The 15,581-nt window shown below is 43.4% G+C and overlaps 1 protein-coding gene across 12 annotated transcripts in view; it reads left to right on the top strand.

The window, feature by feature from the left end:
- CPNE1 (copine 1) overlaps positions 1 to 15,581 on the top strand; it is an 89,012-nt gene that overhangs the window by 66,411 nt on the left and 7,020 nt on the right. For 6 of the 12 annotated variants that reach the window (XM_037915853.2, XM_037915857.2, XM_037915854.2 and 3 more), the window contains 6 exons: positions 6,912 to 6,995; positions 8,195 to 8,284; positions 12,494 to 12,592; positions 13,272 to 13,358; positions 13,437 to 13,496; positions 13,988 to 14,121. In XM_037915853.2, the coding sequence (XP_037771781.1) occupies positions 6,912 to 6,995; positions 8,195 to 8,284; positions 12,494 to 12,592; positions 13,272 to 13,358; positions 13,437 to 13,496; positions 13,988 to 14,121 (554 nt within the window). Of the gene's footprint in view, positions 1 to 6,911; positions 6,996 to 8,194; positions 8,285 to 12,331; positions 12,428 to 12,493; positions 12,593 to 13,271; positions 13,359 to 13,436; positions 13,497 to 13,987; positions 14,122 to 15,581 lie in introns of all 12 variants that reach the window. The other 6 variants (XM_037915860.2, XM_043527472.1, XM_043527470.1 and 3 more) reach the window with 2 other exon arrangements.

A 15,581-nucleotide genomic window follows, 5' to 3' on the forward strand; every position in this document is an offset into this window, starting at 1 on the left:
GCCTACCCCCAAAAGACGTTGACGGAGAAAGACGTTATTACGTTCCACCTAAGGGGTCCAAGTTTCTCTGTTTGCACCTCCGCCTAAGCCAAGTGGAAATACTTCACCTCCTGGGTTCAACAAAAGGGTGTTTTACCAGAATCAATGGGGATCCCTCGCCTTCTGGACTGTGTTTTGTCCTTGAAGGCATTGGGCCTTGCCATCAACTCTCTGAAAATCCACCTGGCTTCAATTAGCACATTCCACCCTCCCATGGAGGGTCACCCTATCTTTACACACCCACTAACTGCTAGGTTTTGGAAGGGCCTCATCAGAACCTTCCCACCCATTCAAACCCTTGCACCCGAATGGGACCTGAACCTAGTTGTACCCATGCTAATGAAACCACCCTTTGAACCATTGGCATCGTGCTCTATGTCCCTTCTATATATAAGTCACTTTCCTTGTTGCTATCACTTCCGTGAGAAGGGTCGGCAAACTCAGAGCTATGGTGGTGGACCCACTTTACACAATTTTCCATAGTGCTAAGGTATCCCTGCGCCTACATTCCAAATTCTTACCAAAGGTAATCTCCTAGCTTCACATCAATCAATCCAGTCACTTATCTCTTTTCTTCCAAAAGCCACGCAAATCTGCAGAGGAACGCTGACTCCGTTTCCTAGAAGTCCAGTGGGCTTTAGCCTTCGACCTGCAGACAATTAAACCCGTCAGGGAGTCCCCCAGGCTGTTTGTTGCAGTAGCAGAAAGGCTCAGGACAGGCCATCTCTACCCAGAGAATCTCTAAGTGGATTTCGGGTTGCATTAAACTCCTGCTACCAGCTGGCCTGCCTCCCCACACCAGGTTGCGGACTCACTCCGCAGGAGCCCGGGCTTTGACCATGGCCTCCCTCCAGGACATGCCACTCAGAGGACATATGTAGAGTGGCCACATGGAGTTCTGTACACACCTTTGCAACCTTTGCAGGACTCAGTGGCGAACTCCTCCTTCGGTACAGCAGTTCTCAACACAATCATTCCATCCTCATCCTTGCGCCATTGTCCGACTTAGGTACTGCTTGTTAATCAGTCTCAGTGGAATACGATAGGGGCCATCGTTCAAAGATGAAGAAGACGTTACTTACTTGTAACTGGAGGCTCGTCGAGATGTGTGGTTCCTATCTGTATTCCACTTCCTGCCCTTCTTCCCCTCTGCTATGGATCTGTCTGATTCACGGTAGAGAAGGAACTGATCACCTCTGACGGAAGCACAAGGCGAGCCAGGTTGGATTGTAGACCAACAGACACTACTTTCAAATTACGCACGTGTATGGCACACATGCGTAACCCTTAGTGGAGTACAGATAATACTTGAAGAATCTCCAGCTACAGGTAAGTAATCTCCTCGTTTTAAGGGAAAGAAAATGTAATTTTGGTTCACTTTTAACTGTGATTCATCTTAACTGAAAGGTTTGTGCTTTCATAGATTGTTCCTTTCATAGATTCCAAGGCCAGAAGGGACCATTGTGATCATCTAGTCTGATCTCCTGTATAACACAGGCCAGAGAATGGCCCCAAAATAATTCCTAGAGCAGATCTTTTAGAAAACGCGCCATCTTGATTGAATAATTGTCAGTGATAGAGAATCTATCAACACTATTACCTTTATCAGCCAAACTTGTAATCTCATTAAAAAAAAAACAAACCTTTGTTTGAAAGAATGTATTTTCTATTTTGATTGGCATTAACGATATAACCCTCCTTTAATTCTTTATTGATTGAGTCCTGTAACAGCCGTTCCATTAACTTGCCCAGGATCGATGTCAAACTGACAGGCCTGTAATTACCTGGATCATCTCATTTACGCTTTTAAAATATTGACAACACATTGGCTTTCTTCTAGTCTTCTGTGTACCAAGACATAAGTTTGTAATGTAGATTAGTCTTACGTCTTTATAGCTTTGTCACTTTATAGCTACCTTCACTCACCCTCTAAACCAGGTTTTTTTTAAGCCATACAGGCTTCTTCCTTGATTGTGAGGATTATGGCTTTTTGGGTATCTAGTAAGGTCGTCTTAAATGATTCCAAATTATCATTTTTCTGATTAAATTCTTCCTCCCATCTGATCTGGCTCGTAATTGTTTTTGGCTTTGTGAAATTGGCCCTTTTAAAGCACCATATTTATATAATCACAGGTCTGGACTTATTCTGGGTGCACATTATAAATGTAATTAAGTCATGCTCTCTTGTGCCTAAGTTACATTAACTTTTAGTTCTGTGATAAGTTCCTCTTTATCAGTCGAGACGAAGTCTCATGTAGAATTGTCCTGTGTTGGATGCAACACTTTTTGAGTTAGGAAATTTTCATCTACAATATTTAAAAATTCTAAGGATGTAATAGGACTGGCAGCATGAGACCTCCAGCATGTGTCACTCAGATTGAAGTCCCCCATGATCATACAGATTTTCTTCTTACTAATTATAGATATATACCAAAGAGGTGGTCATCCTGTTCCCTCATGTGATTTTGGGTCTGTAGCAGACACCAACTAATACCCCATCTTGCGTTTTATCTGTTAGGACATTGATTCATAAGCATTCATGATCATTTTCTTCCGAGTTATCAGTGACTCAGAAACTATTAATGCCATTTTTGACATAGAGTGCTACTTCCCCTCCCTTTTTGCCTACTTGATCTTTTCTAAATAGGCTATGACCATTCACTTTTAACATTTCAGTCATGCAAATCGTCTTACCAGGTTTCAGTAATACCAGCTAGATCAATTTATGCTCATAAAAGAGCAATTTCAATTCCTCTTGTTTGTTACCCAGGCTCCTCCTAGCTTTGGTGTACAGGTGATTCAGGAATTTCTTCTCTTTGTGTACTTTGGTTCCTTGGTTGATTTTGTTTTCAGCATGTCAGTTTTGTGCTGAGTGCTCATATCTTTCCTCTTCTTACCCTCCCCTTTTGTTATTAGTTTAATGACCTCCTGGCTACTCTAGCTGGCCTGTCGCTAAGGAGACTGGATGGCCACTACTTCAGTAGAAGAGGGACTGAACTAGAGAGCCCTTTCTCCCCATAGAAAGTGGACCAATGTTCCATAAAACCACAACCCTCCACCTTACAACACTTACCTTGCCAGCAGTTCACTTCCAAAATCTTCTGCCTTCCTTTGCTGATGGGACAGGATTAGGAAGGAACTCAGAGAAGATCACTTGGACATTCTTCTTCTTCCACATATTTCTGAGTTCCCTGAAGTAATTTATTATCCACAGGATATTCTCAGTGCAGTGTCATTAGCGCCGATATGAACCATCAGCAATTGATCCTTTCCTGTCAACTCCAAAAGCCCATCGAATCTTAGAATGACATCTGGTGTCGTGGCTCTGGGAAAAGCAGCACGCCAACCTGTTGCCTGTCCCTTGCAGAATGTTCTTTTGATTTTTCTGAGTATTGAATCCCCAACACGGATTGCCTGTCTTCCTTGGATGGTAAGAGAATTCTTTGGTGGCAGGCTTTATTTTCCGACAGATTGGGCTGAGCTGCCACCTGCAAGTGTGTCCCATGCATCTCTCTATTCCTAGACCAGCTGGATCTTGAGAGGTATCTTCCACTGTTTCCATGCTGAGAACCTGGTGTTGATTGGAAACTTCTAGCTGTGTAGAATTTCTCGCAGTCCTTTTCTCTCTGGGAGCCACAGCCTGCTTTTCAGTGTCTCTCTCTGGCTGTGAAAAATGCCGCCCTGACCTCTTGCCTGATACAAACTACCAGGCCTCCTTTTGACTTTTCTCTCTGACTCCTTGGTGGCCCGCTCCTTTTTTCCTGGAACCTGGGGTGCTGATGTTTCCTGAACCTGGCTGTCTAGGGATTCCTCAGCTTCTCTGATTCTCTACTTGCCCTTCAAATCCAAGAACTTTCTGGACAGCCACCAAGCTACACTATATGCACTGGAAATCCCTTCTGGCTTCTGGCAGGAAAGAGAACATGGCACATCCATTGCAGGTCACCACTGCCATTCCATCACTGGCCATCTTGGAACCACACACACAGCTGTACCTGACAGAAAAGCCTCTCACACACCATCTCGCAGTTCCCTCCAAAACTCTCTTGTAAGATGTCTCTGTTTGTGGCTCTCAAGTTTGCCTCACAAGTAGCTTTTTATACAATGTCTCCCTGCTTAGCCCAGCTCCGCCTCTGACTACCAGGGAGCAATTAACAACTCAGACTTCAAACATCGGAGTTGATCAAACTTTCAAGGGTTAGAGGCTCATATCTTTTACCGAGGCTCATATCTTTTACCAAGGCTCTGATCAAATCTCCTTTGGAACAGGGATTGTCCTTCAGTGTTTGGAAAATGCCTAGCACACAGTGGTTTATTGCTAATAAATAAATCAATTCAATGGCAAAAAACTTCCTTAACGCAGAGCTGTAGTTGTTTGATGGTATGTTGTTCCCTTGCAGAACTTTAAGTTGAGCAAAACTCAAAATTCTGAAAATTGGATAGCGTAAAGTCAAGGTTGTCTATGCAACCTTAACTGTGCCCTCTTTCAGCACTTCCCCAATATGCCTCTTTAACACACATATCTTTACTCTGCCAACCCCACAGTTGATTAAATGTGCAAGCTCTTCACCGCCTCTTACAATCCATTCACCGTCACCCACAGGATTCCATCTAACACTATAGAAGGATAAACCAGGGTGGGGTGGAAAAAAGTAGCCCACGCCACATTCCCTCTACCCTTTTGAGGGAATGACTCAGTATATACACAGCACATACTCATGGTGACCCATGGCATGGTAAGAGTCCGAAGATTCCAGAACCTGGCGTAAACTCTCACACATAGCGAACTCCCCAGAATGAATACCACATGTATAGTGTTTAAGAACCATTTCACAGCCTTTTACAACTCCCTTATTGCTCAGAGGACACCATCTCTTTTACTTTACTGTCATTAAAGCATTAGAATCCTCTCATGTGTCACCTCACTGCTAACTATAATAAAAACCCTATGCCCTGCTGTTGGCATAACCTGTGCAGTTCTGCATAGAAATGATGCATACTGTATCCTGAAGGTACACAAGGACCTCTTCCCTTTCGTCACACACACAAGGGTAGAAAACATAGACCACCTCATATCCCAGTCACACACCTCAAAGTAATCCACAGGCACACCTCTAACAAGTAGAGCTAACTACTGTCTCCTCCATTCAGAACAGCTCCCCTGACAGTGAGAACACTCACTTTGGCTGGAATGTATGCACATAATACATCCTTAGACTGCTGTCCTACCCCAGCTCGCGACCAACAATACCTAGTGTAAAAAACCAAAAACCCCTCTGCCCTGCTAATTATATAATGTACACAACACTGCACTGAAATGATGCGTGCTGGAGCCTGAAGGTACCCGTGCAGCTCTTCCCTTTGCTCCCACACATTAGAGTTTGCAAAACATAGATCTCCTCATCTCATAATCCCAGCTGTCACAAACCTCAAAGTAATACATGCATCTCCTTGTCTCCCAAACACACCTTTATCCAGCAGACCCAACTACTGCCCTCACCTTTCAGTGTAAATACACCTAACATCTAATACACTGACTGCCCCTGGAGTGTATCCAAATCATTCTCAATGGCTACTGCCAGCTCCATGGGACCAGAAAGAAGTTGGCAGCCTTTTTTTTTTTTGTCCTTTAGTAGATGGCATCCTGTGGGTGAGAGTGAATGGGTTGTAAAAGAAGGTGAAGAGCTTATATGTTTCAGTAACTGTGGGGTTGGCAGAGTGAAAGTATGTGCGTTAATGGAGGGTACTGGGGCACAGTCAGAGCTATGAGGTTCAGGAGGGATGGGATGCACTGTCAGAGCTCTGGGGCCTGCAGGGGGGTGGGGGTGCACTGCAGAGCTGGAGGGTGCAGTTGGAGTGAACTGACAGAACTGTGGGGTGCAGGTAGGTTGAGGTGCAGGGGGGTTGGGGTATGCTGGCAGAGCTGTGGAGTGCAGGGGGTTGAGGTGCACTGGCAGAGCTATGGAATACATGGGGATTGGAGTGCACTAGGATTGGGGCTGACGAGGTTGAGCTGCAGGATGTGGGGCGGTTTCAGGTGCACGATTGGGTGCACTGACAGAGCTGTGGAGTACATGAGGTGGGGGTGTGCTGGCAGAGCTTGCGGGACCATGCCTCCCACATCTGAGTCCCCAACCTCTCTTGTCTCACCTATCATCCATCCTTATTTATCCCCCTCCCTCCTCACTGCAGTCCAAAATCCCCCTCCCCTCATTTCCCCACTCCTCTGTCCCGTAATATCCCCCCAGGCATTTACATGTCTAATTCCCCCCCAGACATGGATTACATTCCCTCCAAAATACAGCTGCCACCAACAACTCTCACATTGCAGCATCCTCCAGCCCCTCCATGCAGAACTCCTTTTGTCATAGGGGAGGGCTATGATAACTATTTAATGGCAGTGTGAGTTCACCGACAAAAGGCCTCTGTTTCATCTAGTCATTAGTTTCTCAGTTTAACAGTACAAGGCATCAGAAGGAAACCTGTTTTTTGGGGGGGGGGGCTGTAACCTGGAAACCCCTTGATCAAGTGACCGCATATACGTATAACTAATGCTACCCCACACTCCCATGAGGCACACCAGATTTCAACAAATCTGCCTAAGCATGTCGATTTTAAAGGACTTAAGAAGGTCGACCTTTTAAACAGCTATCACGCTGCAACCATGGCTGTAGTGATGCACCTGCGCCACTGTAATATGTGCACTGCCACACAAACTTCTCTGTGCTTTCTGTCCCACTGGGGATGCCAGCTTTCCGTCATTCCCGTCCCCAAACGGAGGTACTCCTACCCCAAACCTCCACCACTAAGTGTTTGGTATTTATTTGGACAAAGCATGGGGGGTTGATTACTCCTATTTTTTGTTTTTACAGGATTTTTTGGGCAAATCAGATCCGTTTTTGGAATTTTACAAGCAGAGTGATGGTGGAAAATGGCAGCTGGTCTACAGATCAGAGGTAGGGTTTGCACACTGACGTACACTGTTCTGGCATTAGGTTCGGCTCTCATTGCCTGAAAAGGGCGAACGTATTGTGCTGTGGGGAACAGGATATTGCTATTTTACAGAAACTAGTTTTAGTGTCTACTGAACTCTGGCGCCACAAATGCTAACTTGCGCTTCGTTAAGTTTCTTTCATTTCAAAGGATTCCAAAGTATTTTCCAAACAAACTTATAAGTGTAGACAGAATGTAGTTATCCACCCTGGGATTTTGCACAGCATAGTAGGGTTAGGACCTATGGCACTTTGAAAAGAGTAGAGACTCCTTAATGGCCATATGTTAGGACCTTTTTTAATGTTTGATCTGAAAAAAGATGCAGTGTCCCTTAATGCTGTTGGAGTGTTAGTTCAGTCCTGACTTAGAGGAAAGAGTGACACCTCCTGAGCTGTGAGCTCTTGCTTTTTGTGTTTTACCGGATTTCTCCTCCCGGGATTAATCAGGCCCAACCTAGAATATATTTAGTCTGCACTTAAAATTTAGGCCGCCCTAGCTACATTGCTCAGGGCTGCGAAAAATCTCATGACCCGTGCAGTGTAGTTACATTGACCTAACCCCCACTGTAGCTACTGCCTCTCGAGGAGACAGATTTACTATAGTGATGGAAAAACCCCTTTTGTTGCTGTAGTAAGCGTCTGCACTACAGTGGTGTGGCTGCAGCTGTGCCTCTGTAGTGCTTGTTGTATAGACATGTCCTTGGCATGCAAAATCTGAGAAGTTCGCAGCTTGAGGCTTGATCTACACTTAAAATTGATATCAACAAAGCTGTGTCAGTCAGGGGTGTAAACCCCCCCCCCACATCTCTGACTCATGTAGCTATGCTGGCAAACCCCTCAAGATAGATGCAGCTATGTCGACAGAAGAGTGCTTCTGTCCCCATAACTAATGTTCTTCAGGGAGGTGGTATTCCTTTACCAGCACAAAAACTCCTTATGTCATTGTAAGCTGTGTCTACTGTAGGGGACTGTACGGACATAGCACTGCTTGTATAGGCTCTGTAGAATAGACGTAGTCTGAAACGCCATACCTCCAGTTCAAGAATTGCCTCCAGATACTCAGCATGGTGTAGAACTCTTGATTTTGACAATGTTAAAACTCTTAACAATTTGCATGTGGCATCCCCCATTCAAGATTATTTATTATGTCTGTTGTCTTGCAGGTGATTAAGAACAATTTAAATCCATGCTGGAGGAAGTTTAGTGTTCCCTTGCAAACGTTCTGTGGAGGGGACTTCAATAACCCAATCAAGGTATGGTCTTTGGAAATGCGTAAGTGATTAGATTCTCTCTCTCATTCCTTTGCAATTGTAAGTCACCACCTCTGGGTTGACATTAACTAGCTATGTGATTATCAGGCTGTTCAATCTTTGCTTATCTAGAGAAGTTGTTTAAAAATTTAAATATTAGCAAATAAGAGATCATTTTTATTAAATGCAAAATCTATGTGAATGCAGTAGCACCTGTCAAATTTAAAATAGGTCAAGAATTGCAAAAGTGAAGTTTCCCACACTCTTCCCTAATGACTGATCTATAGATAGAATTATCAGACTTTCAGTTATTGTCTGGAATGTAGCTGAGAGGGTCATTCAATGCTGAACCAAATTGATGGTGCTGAGGAAGGCGATGGTACAATGTAAACCTAAGTGCCATCTTTGGTCTTGTCCATTCATACTAGCAGGGACCCTTTCCCTATTGCCAGCTTGAGCAGAGGCTTTTCCTTGAAAAGGGCCTGGTTTTGGGTCTAGATTCTAACTCCTTGAGCTCTTACGTACAATAAATGACTCAGTCTGACTCAAGGTCATGAGTAGGTCTTCAGCATAATACTCCACATTCATAAGGCAATTTGCTGTATCTTAAAACACCCCAAGTATTTACCTAATCTTTTTAATTCACTGAAGTCTCTGATTAGAGGTGGAGTCTAAAAATTTACCCCTTCCACAGTAAATGAATTCAAAACCACATGCTGTTCTTTCTAAACCAGCGTTTTCTCTGGTCAGTCAACCCAAAAAACATTTCTTTCTAGGTTTTCCTGTCTCATTGTACCTGCGAAGAAGCCTTGTGTTGGGAATCAGGTCTTAAAGGTTTAGCAAAAGGCCTGCATGTCAGTCAGTGTGCGTGTGCAGCATGATAAATCCAAAGAATTACTGAGATTGTTAAATAGGAAAAAAAGCTTTGAAGTATGACTTGGAGTGCTAAATATGGGGTAAAAGATTTCAGTGATAAGTTTATGTACTTCATAATTGGGGAAAAACCTGACCGTGACCAAAAAAGAGGAATCCTCTTGACCCAAAGACGTTGGAGAAGTGAGAGAGACACTGACAAGGCCCATGCTGGTAATGTTTGTTGTCCCTCTTTGCCAAATTGATGCTAATTAAAATCCTCGGTACTTTGCAAGCATGGCATAGAGTGAGGAATTTCATTATGTAAGGTTTTGTGTGCCAGGCTCTGAAAGCTGTGCTTTACAGTAGGAATCCATATTCGTCACTTCAGGGCAAATGTATGCTAATAATATACTTCCACATAGTGCCTTTCAATCAAGGACCTCAAAGCATTCACAAACATTTAATTAAACTCCACAACACGCCTGTGAAGAAGGGATGTATTATCCTCTGATTACAGGTGGAAAGGTGAGTCAGAAAGGTGAGTTTGGGTTGAAAGACAACCGTGGTTAAATAGCACTGAAGAATACAACATCAAGTCAGAATTTGGTGAGGACACTGGGGAGAAATGTCATAGGATTTTTAACGATCTCAAGTGTTCAAGCCCCTGATTTTAATCTAATTACATCCTGCTGAGAGAGTGATTGGGCAAGATGTGTACCCCCTTTTTTTGACTCATTGCCATCATGTCCAGCTTTTGCTTCACAGAACCCTCAGTCAGTCTACTTTGGGGGCTTCCTAAGCTTCATGTAGAAATTGCTCATAGCCATTATTATGACTACATGCTGCATAGCAAACACTGAATCAAGCCTCCGTTCCGCACTTCTGATACATTAGTATAACTGTTCAAATGATTTAACATGGACACCAAAGTCTTATTTGTTTGATTTGGTTTCTGGACACCAGCTTTGCAGGTCTTTTGTGTGAGGATATTTTGGGTCAAGAGTATTAACCAAAGTTCAAGATAAACAGGTGTGGTTTGATTTCCTCAAATTAGTGCTGACACCAACTAATATTTCAGTAATTCTTTTGCACACTGCACTACTACCCTGCTGCACTGATATGCAGTGAGTGACCTCGGCAGGGTTTTCTTGATTTTTTTTTTTTTTTTTTAGATAAGTAACTCTTTCAACTTGGACAAAAATTGAAGTCCTTGATTGTCTTTTTTGTTTTTTAAACTGATGCAATTCCTTTCCACCAAAGTAATCTTTCATTGGAATTAGTTCTTCATGTAAACTAAAATGAGATTTTAAAGAACAAGATAACTACCCATCAATCTGATGACATAAGGAGTAGAGCAGAAGCCACCGCCTTCTGTGAATATTGGTGGTTTCATTTTTAGGAGGTAGAGCATCCTTTATTCACCTTGAGGACCTCTTGGGTCCCACAAAATATTGGACAAATGCAGGAAATAAGTATTTGCTGACAGTTGGGTTATGACCTGTTCCCTACAATATTGCTAGCTGGCCACTGATGCAGTCAGTGTTGACCACCTGTGTCTACCCATTATTGCTGAAAAGAGCGTGTTTCAGAGATGTTTGTTTCCTTCTGAGCATTGTAACAGTCTAGCAATGGTAACCCATGTCTCTAGGACGCAGCTGTACCAGTACAAAAGATGCTCTGTGCTGATAGGAGAGCTCTCCCATCAGCATAAAAAATATTGCCTCAATCTCTGTTAGCAGGTGTGAGTTTACTAGGAAAAGAGTATGTGGATTCTGATGACTCACGGGGCGCGTTTCCCCACCCAGATATAAGGGAGGATGTAGTAGCTCTTTAGATGGAGAGGATGTAAGGTTCTGAGGTGAGAACTCCCTGTCCTGTTACCTCATCAGGTTGGTAATTCTGCAGCCTCAGTGCTCTAAATGTGAGCATTATTTATTTCATTTCAAATTGTTTTAGCAGATGGGGTGATGAAAGGGATGGTAGAGAAGCTCATGGTGGAAACTGAAAATGGCTGCAGAGTGGGGAATGCAGAGGAAAGGAGGAAACAGAGACGAAGGATGGGGGAAGGAAGAGAAGTAAAAGGAAGAAATAACAGTGGTCTTAAAAGTGAGCATGCTCTTCCACTGAGTGAGGTCAAATGTGACTATAAGATACTTAATTGAACTTTTGGTTATTATTTATTAGCTAAAGGCACATTTCACCCTTGATTTTTGTGCAAATTTCCCAGTGACCAGTAGGAAGAGCTGCAGTGGATCAAGGGGAGTTTGTGAGATCTGAATTTAACCCTGTGGGCTATAATTACACATGTAATTTGGGCCTCTCCAAAGAATGAGTCTGACACCCTTATAAAGCGTGGTCCCTGAGCAGTCCTGAGAGTAGAACACTGGGAGAAGCTGACTGTGAGGAGATGGCTTGTGCTGAGCTGTGTCCCTGTGATGGTGGTAATTTTTTCTTTGATAAAGCCAGACCCCCAAAAGTCAGTAAGTTTTGAAGTCAGTGGAGCATATGGAGTTTGTTTTTGAACAGGTGGGGAAAGGCACCAGTTCGTAAGCATTGGTTTTTGATTGTTTCCACTGGAGTACTTGCATTCTGTGATTTTTAATACGTGTTGTGTGTTTTGTGCATATTAAAACCTCATACATACTGCTTTCTAGTGGCTAATATCATGTGGTGCTATAACCGATTTAGGTCTTAGCATGTTCTGTATGCCATGGTCGCTTGCATTGGCATTAGCATTGGGGAATCAGGTCTCCAGGCCGATCTAAATGTGATTAACTATTCAAATATAGATAGTCTGCTTGGTACTGTGCAAAATACAAAAGAAGACAGGCTAGGTTTCTGCTCTCTGGAGCTGCCAATCTCCAGTGCAGTCCATATTATTATTTTTTATGTATGCAAATATGAAAGACTTTGGAAGATGTTGGGTACAGCATTCTTATTGCTTCTTTCTCCATATTCCAGTTGAGTACCCTCTACAGAATAAAATCATGTTTATACCTCTGTACCAACATACAAGTAAACAATATTCAGTAGTCTAGCAAAGCAGATCAGTTTAGTTGGGGAGAGATCCTGACTGAAGCAAAACTTCTGCTGTGCATGTGAGTTGCATTTAATTGCCCATTAGTTAAACAGGTGAGTAGCAGTATTTCTCTGTCTCTAACCAGGATTCACTTTGAGTGTCTCTTTTACTATCAGGTTTCAGTTAGTGATATGGATGACAGCACCAGTTCTGATTTAATAGGGGAGTTCACTTGCATCACTGCAAAGCTGTTGGAAGCGAGAGATCATGTGGTGAGCAGCTGTAATTCTCCCTGATACAGTACCTTTGTCCATTGCCTGCTATTTCTTTCCTTTCAGGTACATTGTACAGATTATGATAGTGATGGGTCACATGACTTGATAGGCAGTTTTGAAACTAACCTGTCTCAGCTGCAGAAAGCAGGAGGCAGCTCTCTGGTGAGCTTTTTCTTTTTCTTCCCCATTTTTTCAGCTGAGGGGGCCATAACTCACTGCAAAGGGTTTGCAACAGATTGTTGGATAGTGCTAGTGTAGAGTTCTGCTCCATATTCAAAAGTAATTTTATTTGTGCTGTAATGTCATAAACACACATCCCAGAAAAGTAAATACATTTTGCACCCCAAGCACCCCAGTCTGTAACTCTGGGTGCCTTTGCATCTCCTCCTCCTGAAGGTATTTTGGTGCCCTTTGTCTAGTTCCTGTGCCATGCTTTCATCATCTCAATTTTCCTTTGTCTCTGGAGAATCAGGCAGAAGCAGAGTAGCTTCCCCCTCTTGTTCACTCCAGCATAGCAGACTCGAGGAGACATACCAAGAGTGTCATCGCTGCATAGCTGACTTATCCCTACCATCAGGAGGCCAGTTTTCTAGAGCAATAGACTTTTTTTGAAAGTCTATTTTTAAAATATCATTGTTGAAACAGAGCATGTGGCAGAGTGGTTAGAATCTGTCTGTTTACTGTGGGTGTGTTTAAAAATCCCATTAATCTCACTATTTTTTGGAGAGGCGGGCTGGGTTGAATCGCATCCTTTGCACTGCTCTGGTTTAAACTCTTGAACTCTGCTTTCTTCAGGTGAGTATGTCAGTAATCTGGCTCTTATGTGCATTGTGTCCTGTAGGTGGAATTTGAATGCATTCACCCTGGGAAGAAACAAAAGAAAAAGAGCTACAAAAACTCTGGAATTGTTAGGATAAAATCTTGCAAGGTAAGCTTATTTTCCAAACTACCAGCTTTTCTGCCCCTTTAGGAGAGGAGGTGTAACCCTGAGTATTTGTTCCTTTAGATTGAAACTGAATACTCTTTCCTGGATTACGTCATGGGAGGCTGCCAGATTAACTTCACAGTGAGTTGCTCACCTGCTTCTTGTCTTTGTGAATGACGACAATCATTCAGAGGTTTTATATAATAGACAGTTTCCTCTCTGTATTTCTGTGAGATGATCAGGATAAAGAAAGTAATTTCTTTGGTTGATTGTCATGAGCATTGCTCTGCATCTCACAGTAACTCTAATGGGCAGGGAGCTTCTTAAACTGCTCTCAGGTCATTTATTTTTACACTAGCAGTAAACAAGCTGGTGTCTGTCTATTCCCTAGGAATTAGGGTGCCAGTACCTACTTGTGACCTGGGGGTATGTCACAGGAACTTCCAGGGAATGGATGGGTCCCAGAGCAGTTTTGGTCATTGCTGCTGGGGAGATCTGATGCCAGTCTGCATGTGCACATGTGTTGGGCTAGCCGTGAGCTTCAGATTCTGGATAGAAATGTTTTCTTTCTCTCACTTACTTGTAATGCTGGTGACACTTCAATGACCTGCTGTTCTTATCTTCTTAATCAGGTGGGTATAGACTTCACTGGCTCCAATGGAGATCCAAAGTCACCAGATTCTCTTCACTACATCAGTCCAAATGGGATAAATGAATACCTGACTGCCATCTGGAGTGTGGGGAATGTGGTCCAGGATTACGACACGTATGTAAGAGGTTCTTGAACTGATTCATCCACAGGCTTCTGAAAAATGTGAAATTCTAAGTGCTGGCAGTCAAGGGCTATCGGTGAATGTAAAATGCTGCTGTCAAGTGTTAATCTTTTGTTGCCGGTGACACATTTCATGCCTGAATGCCGTGCTTGTTCAAGTCTTAATTCAGTGGGAAACGTGCTAGCCAGCTCTCTAGTTTTGATGAGCTCTGTCTGGCTTTAGTCCTCTCTTAACCTGAAATATCATTAGTTTTTTCAGTGGGACAGTGTGTGTCCTGAGAGAGAGACTGGAATTCTCAACCATCTTTCTGGAACCCCTAAAGCCCCTTCCTTGTGGTGACCATCCCTCTGGTTAAGTAGGGTCAGACAAAGGCCATTCTCTGATGACCAGGATTGAGTTTGATCTCTAATTATCCTTCCACAGTTCCGGAGTATGTGAGATCACTGGGCTACTAGATCATCTAATTATGTGTGCCACAATTCTGCACCACAGTATGGGCTAGGAAATGCACCCCTTGCCACAGAAGTGTGACCTTTCATTACTGAATTAGAGATGGTAGGTAGGGTGAGGATAGGCTGTGAAAGGCCTTGCAAGTGCAGACAGCTAGCTTGTGTTTGATACAGTAGAGAAGAGGGAAGCAGTGAAAGGATGCAAACAGAGAGGTGACATAGTCAGAACAACGGGCTAGGACAGTGGTCTTTGCAGCAGCATTCTGAATGGATATCAGTGGGACAAGATTGCATTTGTCCAGGCCAGAGAGAAGGATGTGGCATTAATTGAGCTGTGAACTGTGGAGAGCCTGGGGAAGAGTTTTAGCTGCACGGATGGATAGGAGAGGCCGTATCTCAGTGATGTTGTGCAGAAAACAGTTGCAGGACGTGGACAGCCTGGATGTGAGGATCTAGAGAGGTTTGAGTTGAAGAAGGCATCCCAGTTATGGGCCTGAGTGACAAGAAAGATGACAGTGGTATCCACAGTTATTGAGAGAGGAGGTCGCAGGGAAGGCATGGTGGGGAAGATCAAGAGTTCTATTTTAGCCATGTTGAACTTGAGCTGATGGCTAGACATTCACAAGGATGTGGATATTGTGTCCAGTTCTGTTGTCCACCCTTCAAAAGGGATGTTGGAAAATTAGGGTGGGTTCAGAGAAGAGGCACAAGAATGATGTAAGGACTGAAAAACCCACCTTACAGTGAGAGACTAAAGGAGTCATTTATCAGAGAGACGGTTAAGAGATGACCTGATCAATCTATGTGGAGAACTTCAATTTCTGCAAGATTAAAGCTAGACAAATTGAAACCAGAAATAAGGTGCAAATGTTTAGCAGTCAGGGTAATTAACCCTTACCAAGGAATGTGATGGATTCTCCATCTCTTGAAGTCTGTAAACCAAGCTGGGATGTCTTCATGAAAGAGGTGCTCTAGTTCAACCAGAAGTGGTTGGGCTTGATGCA

Source organism: Chelonia mydas, chromosome 13, assembly GCF_015237465.2.
Source record: "Chelonia mydas isolate rCheMyd1 chromosome 13, rCheMyd1.pri.v2, whole genome shotgun sequence".
In the NCBI taxonomy this organism is placed as follows: domain Eukaryota; kingdom Metazoa; phylum Chordata; order Testudines; family Cheloniidae; genus Chelonia; species Chelonia mydas.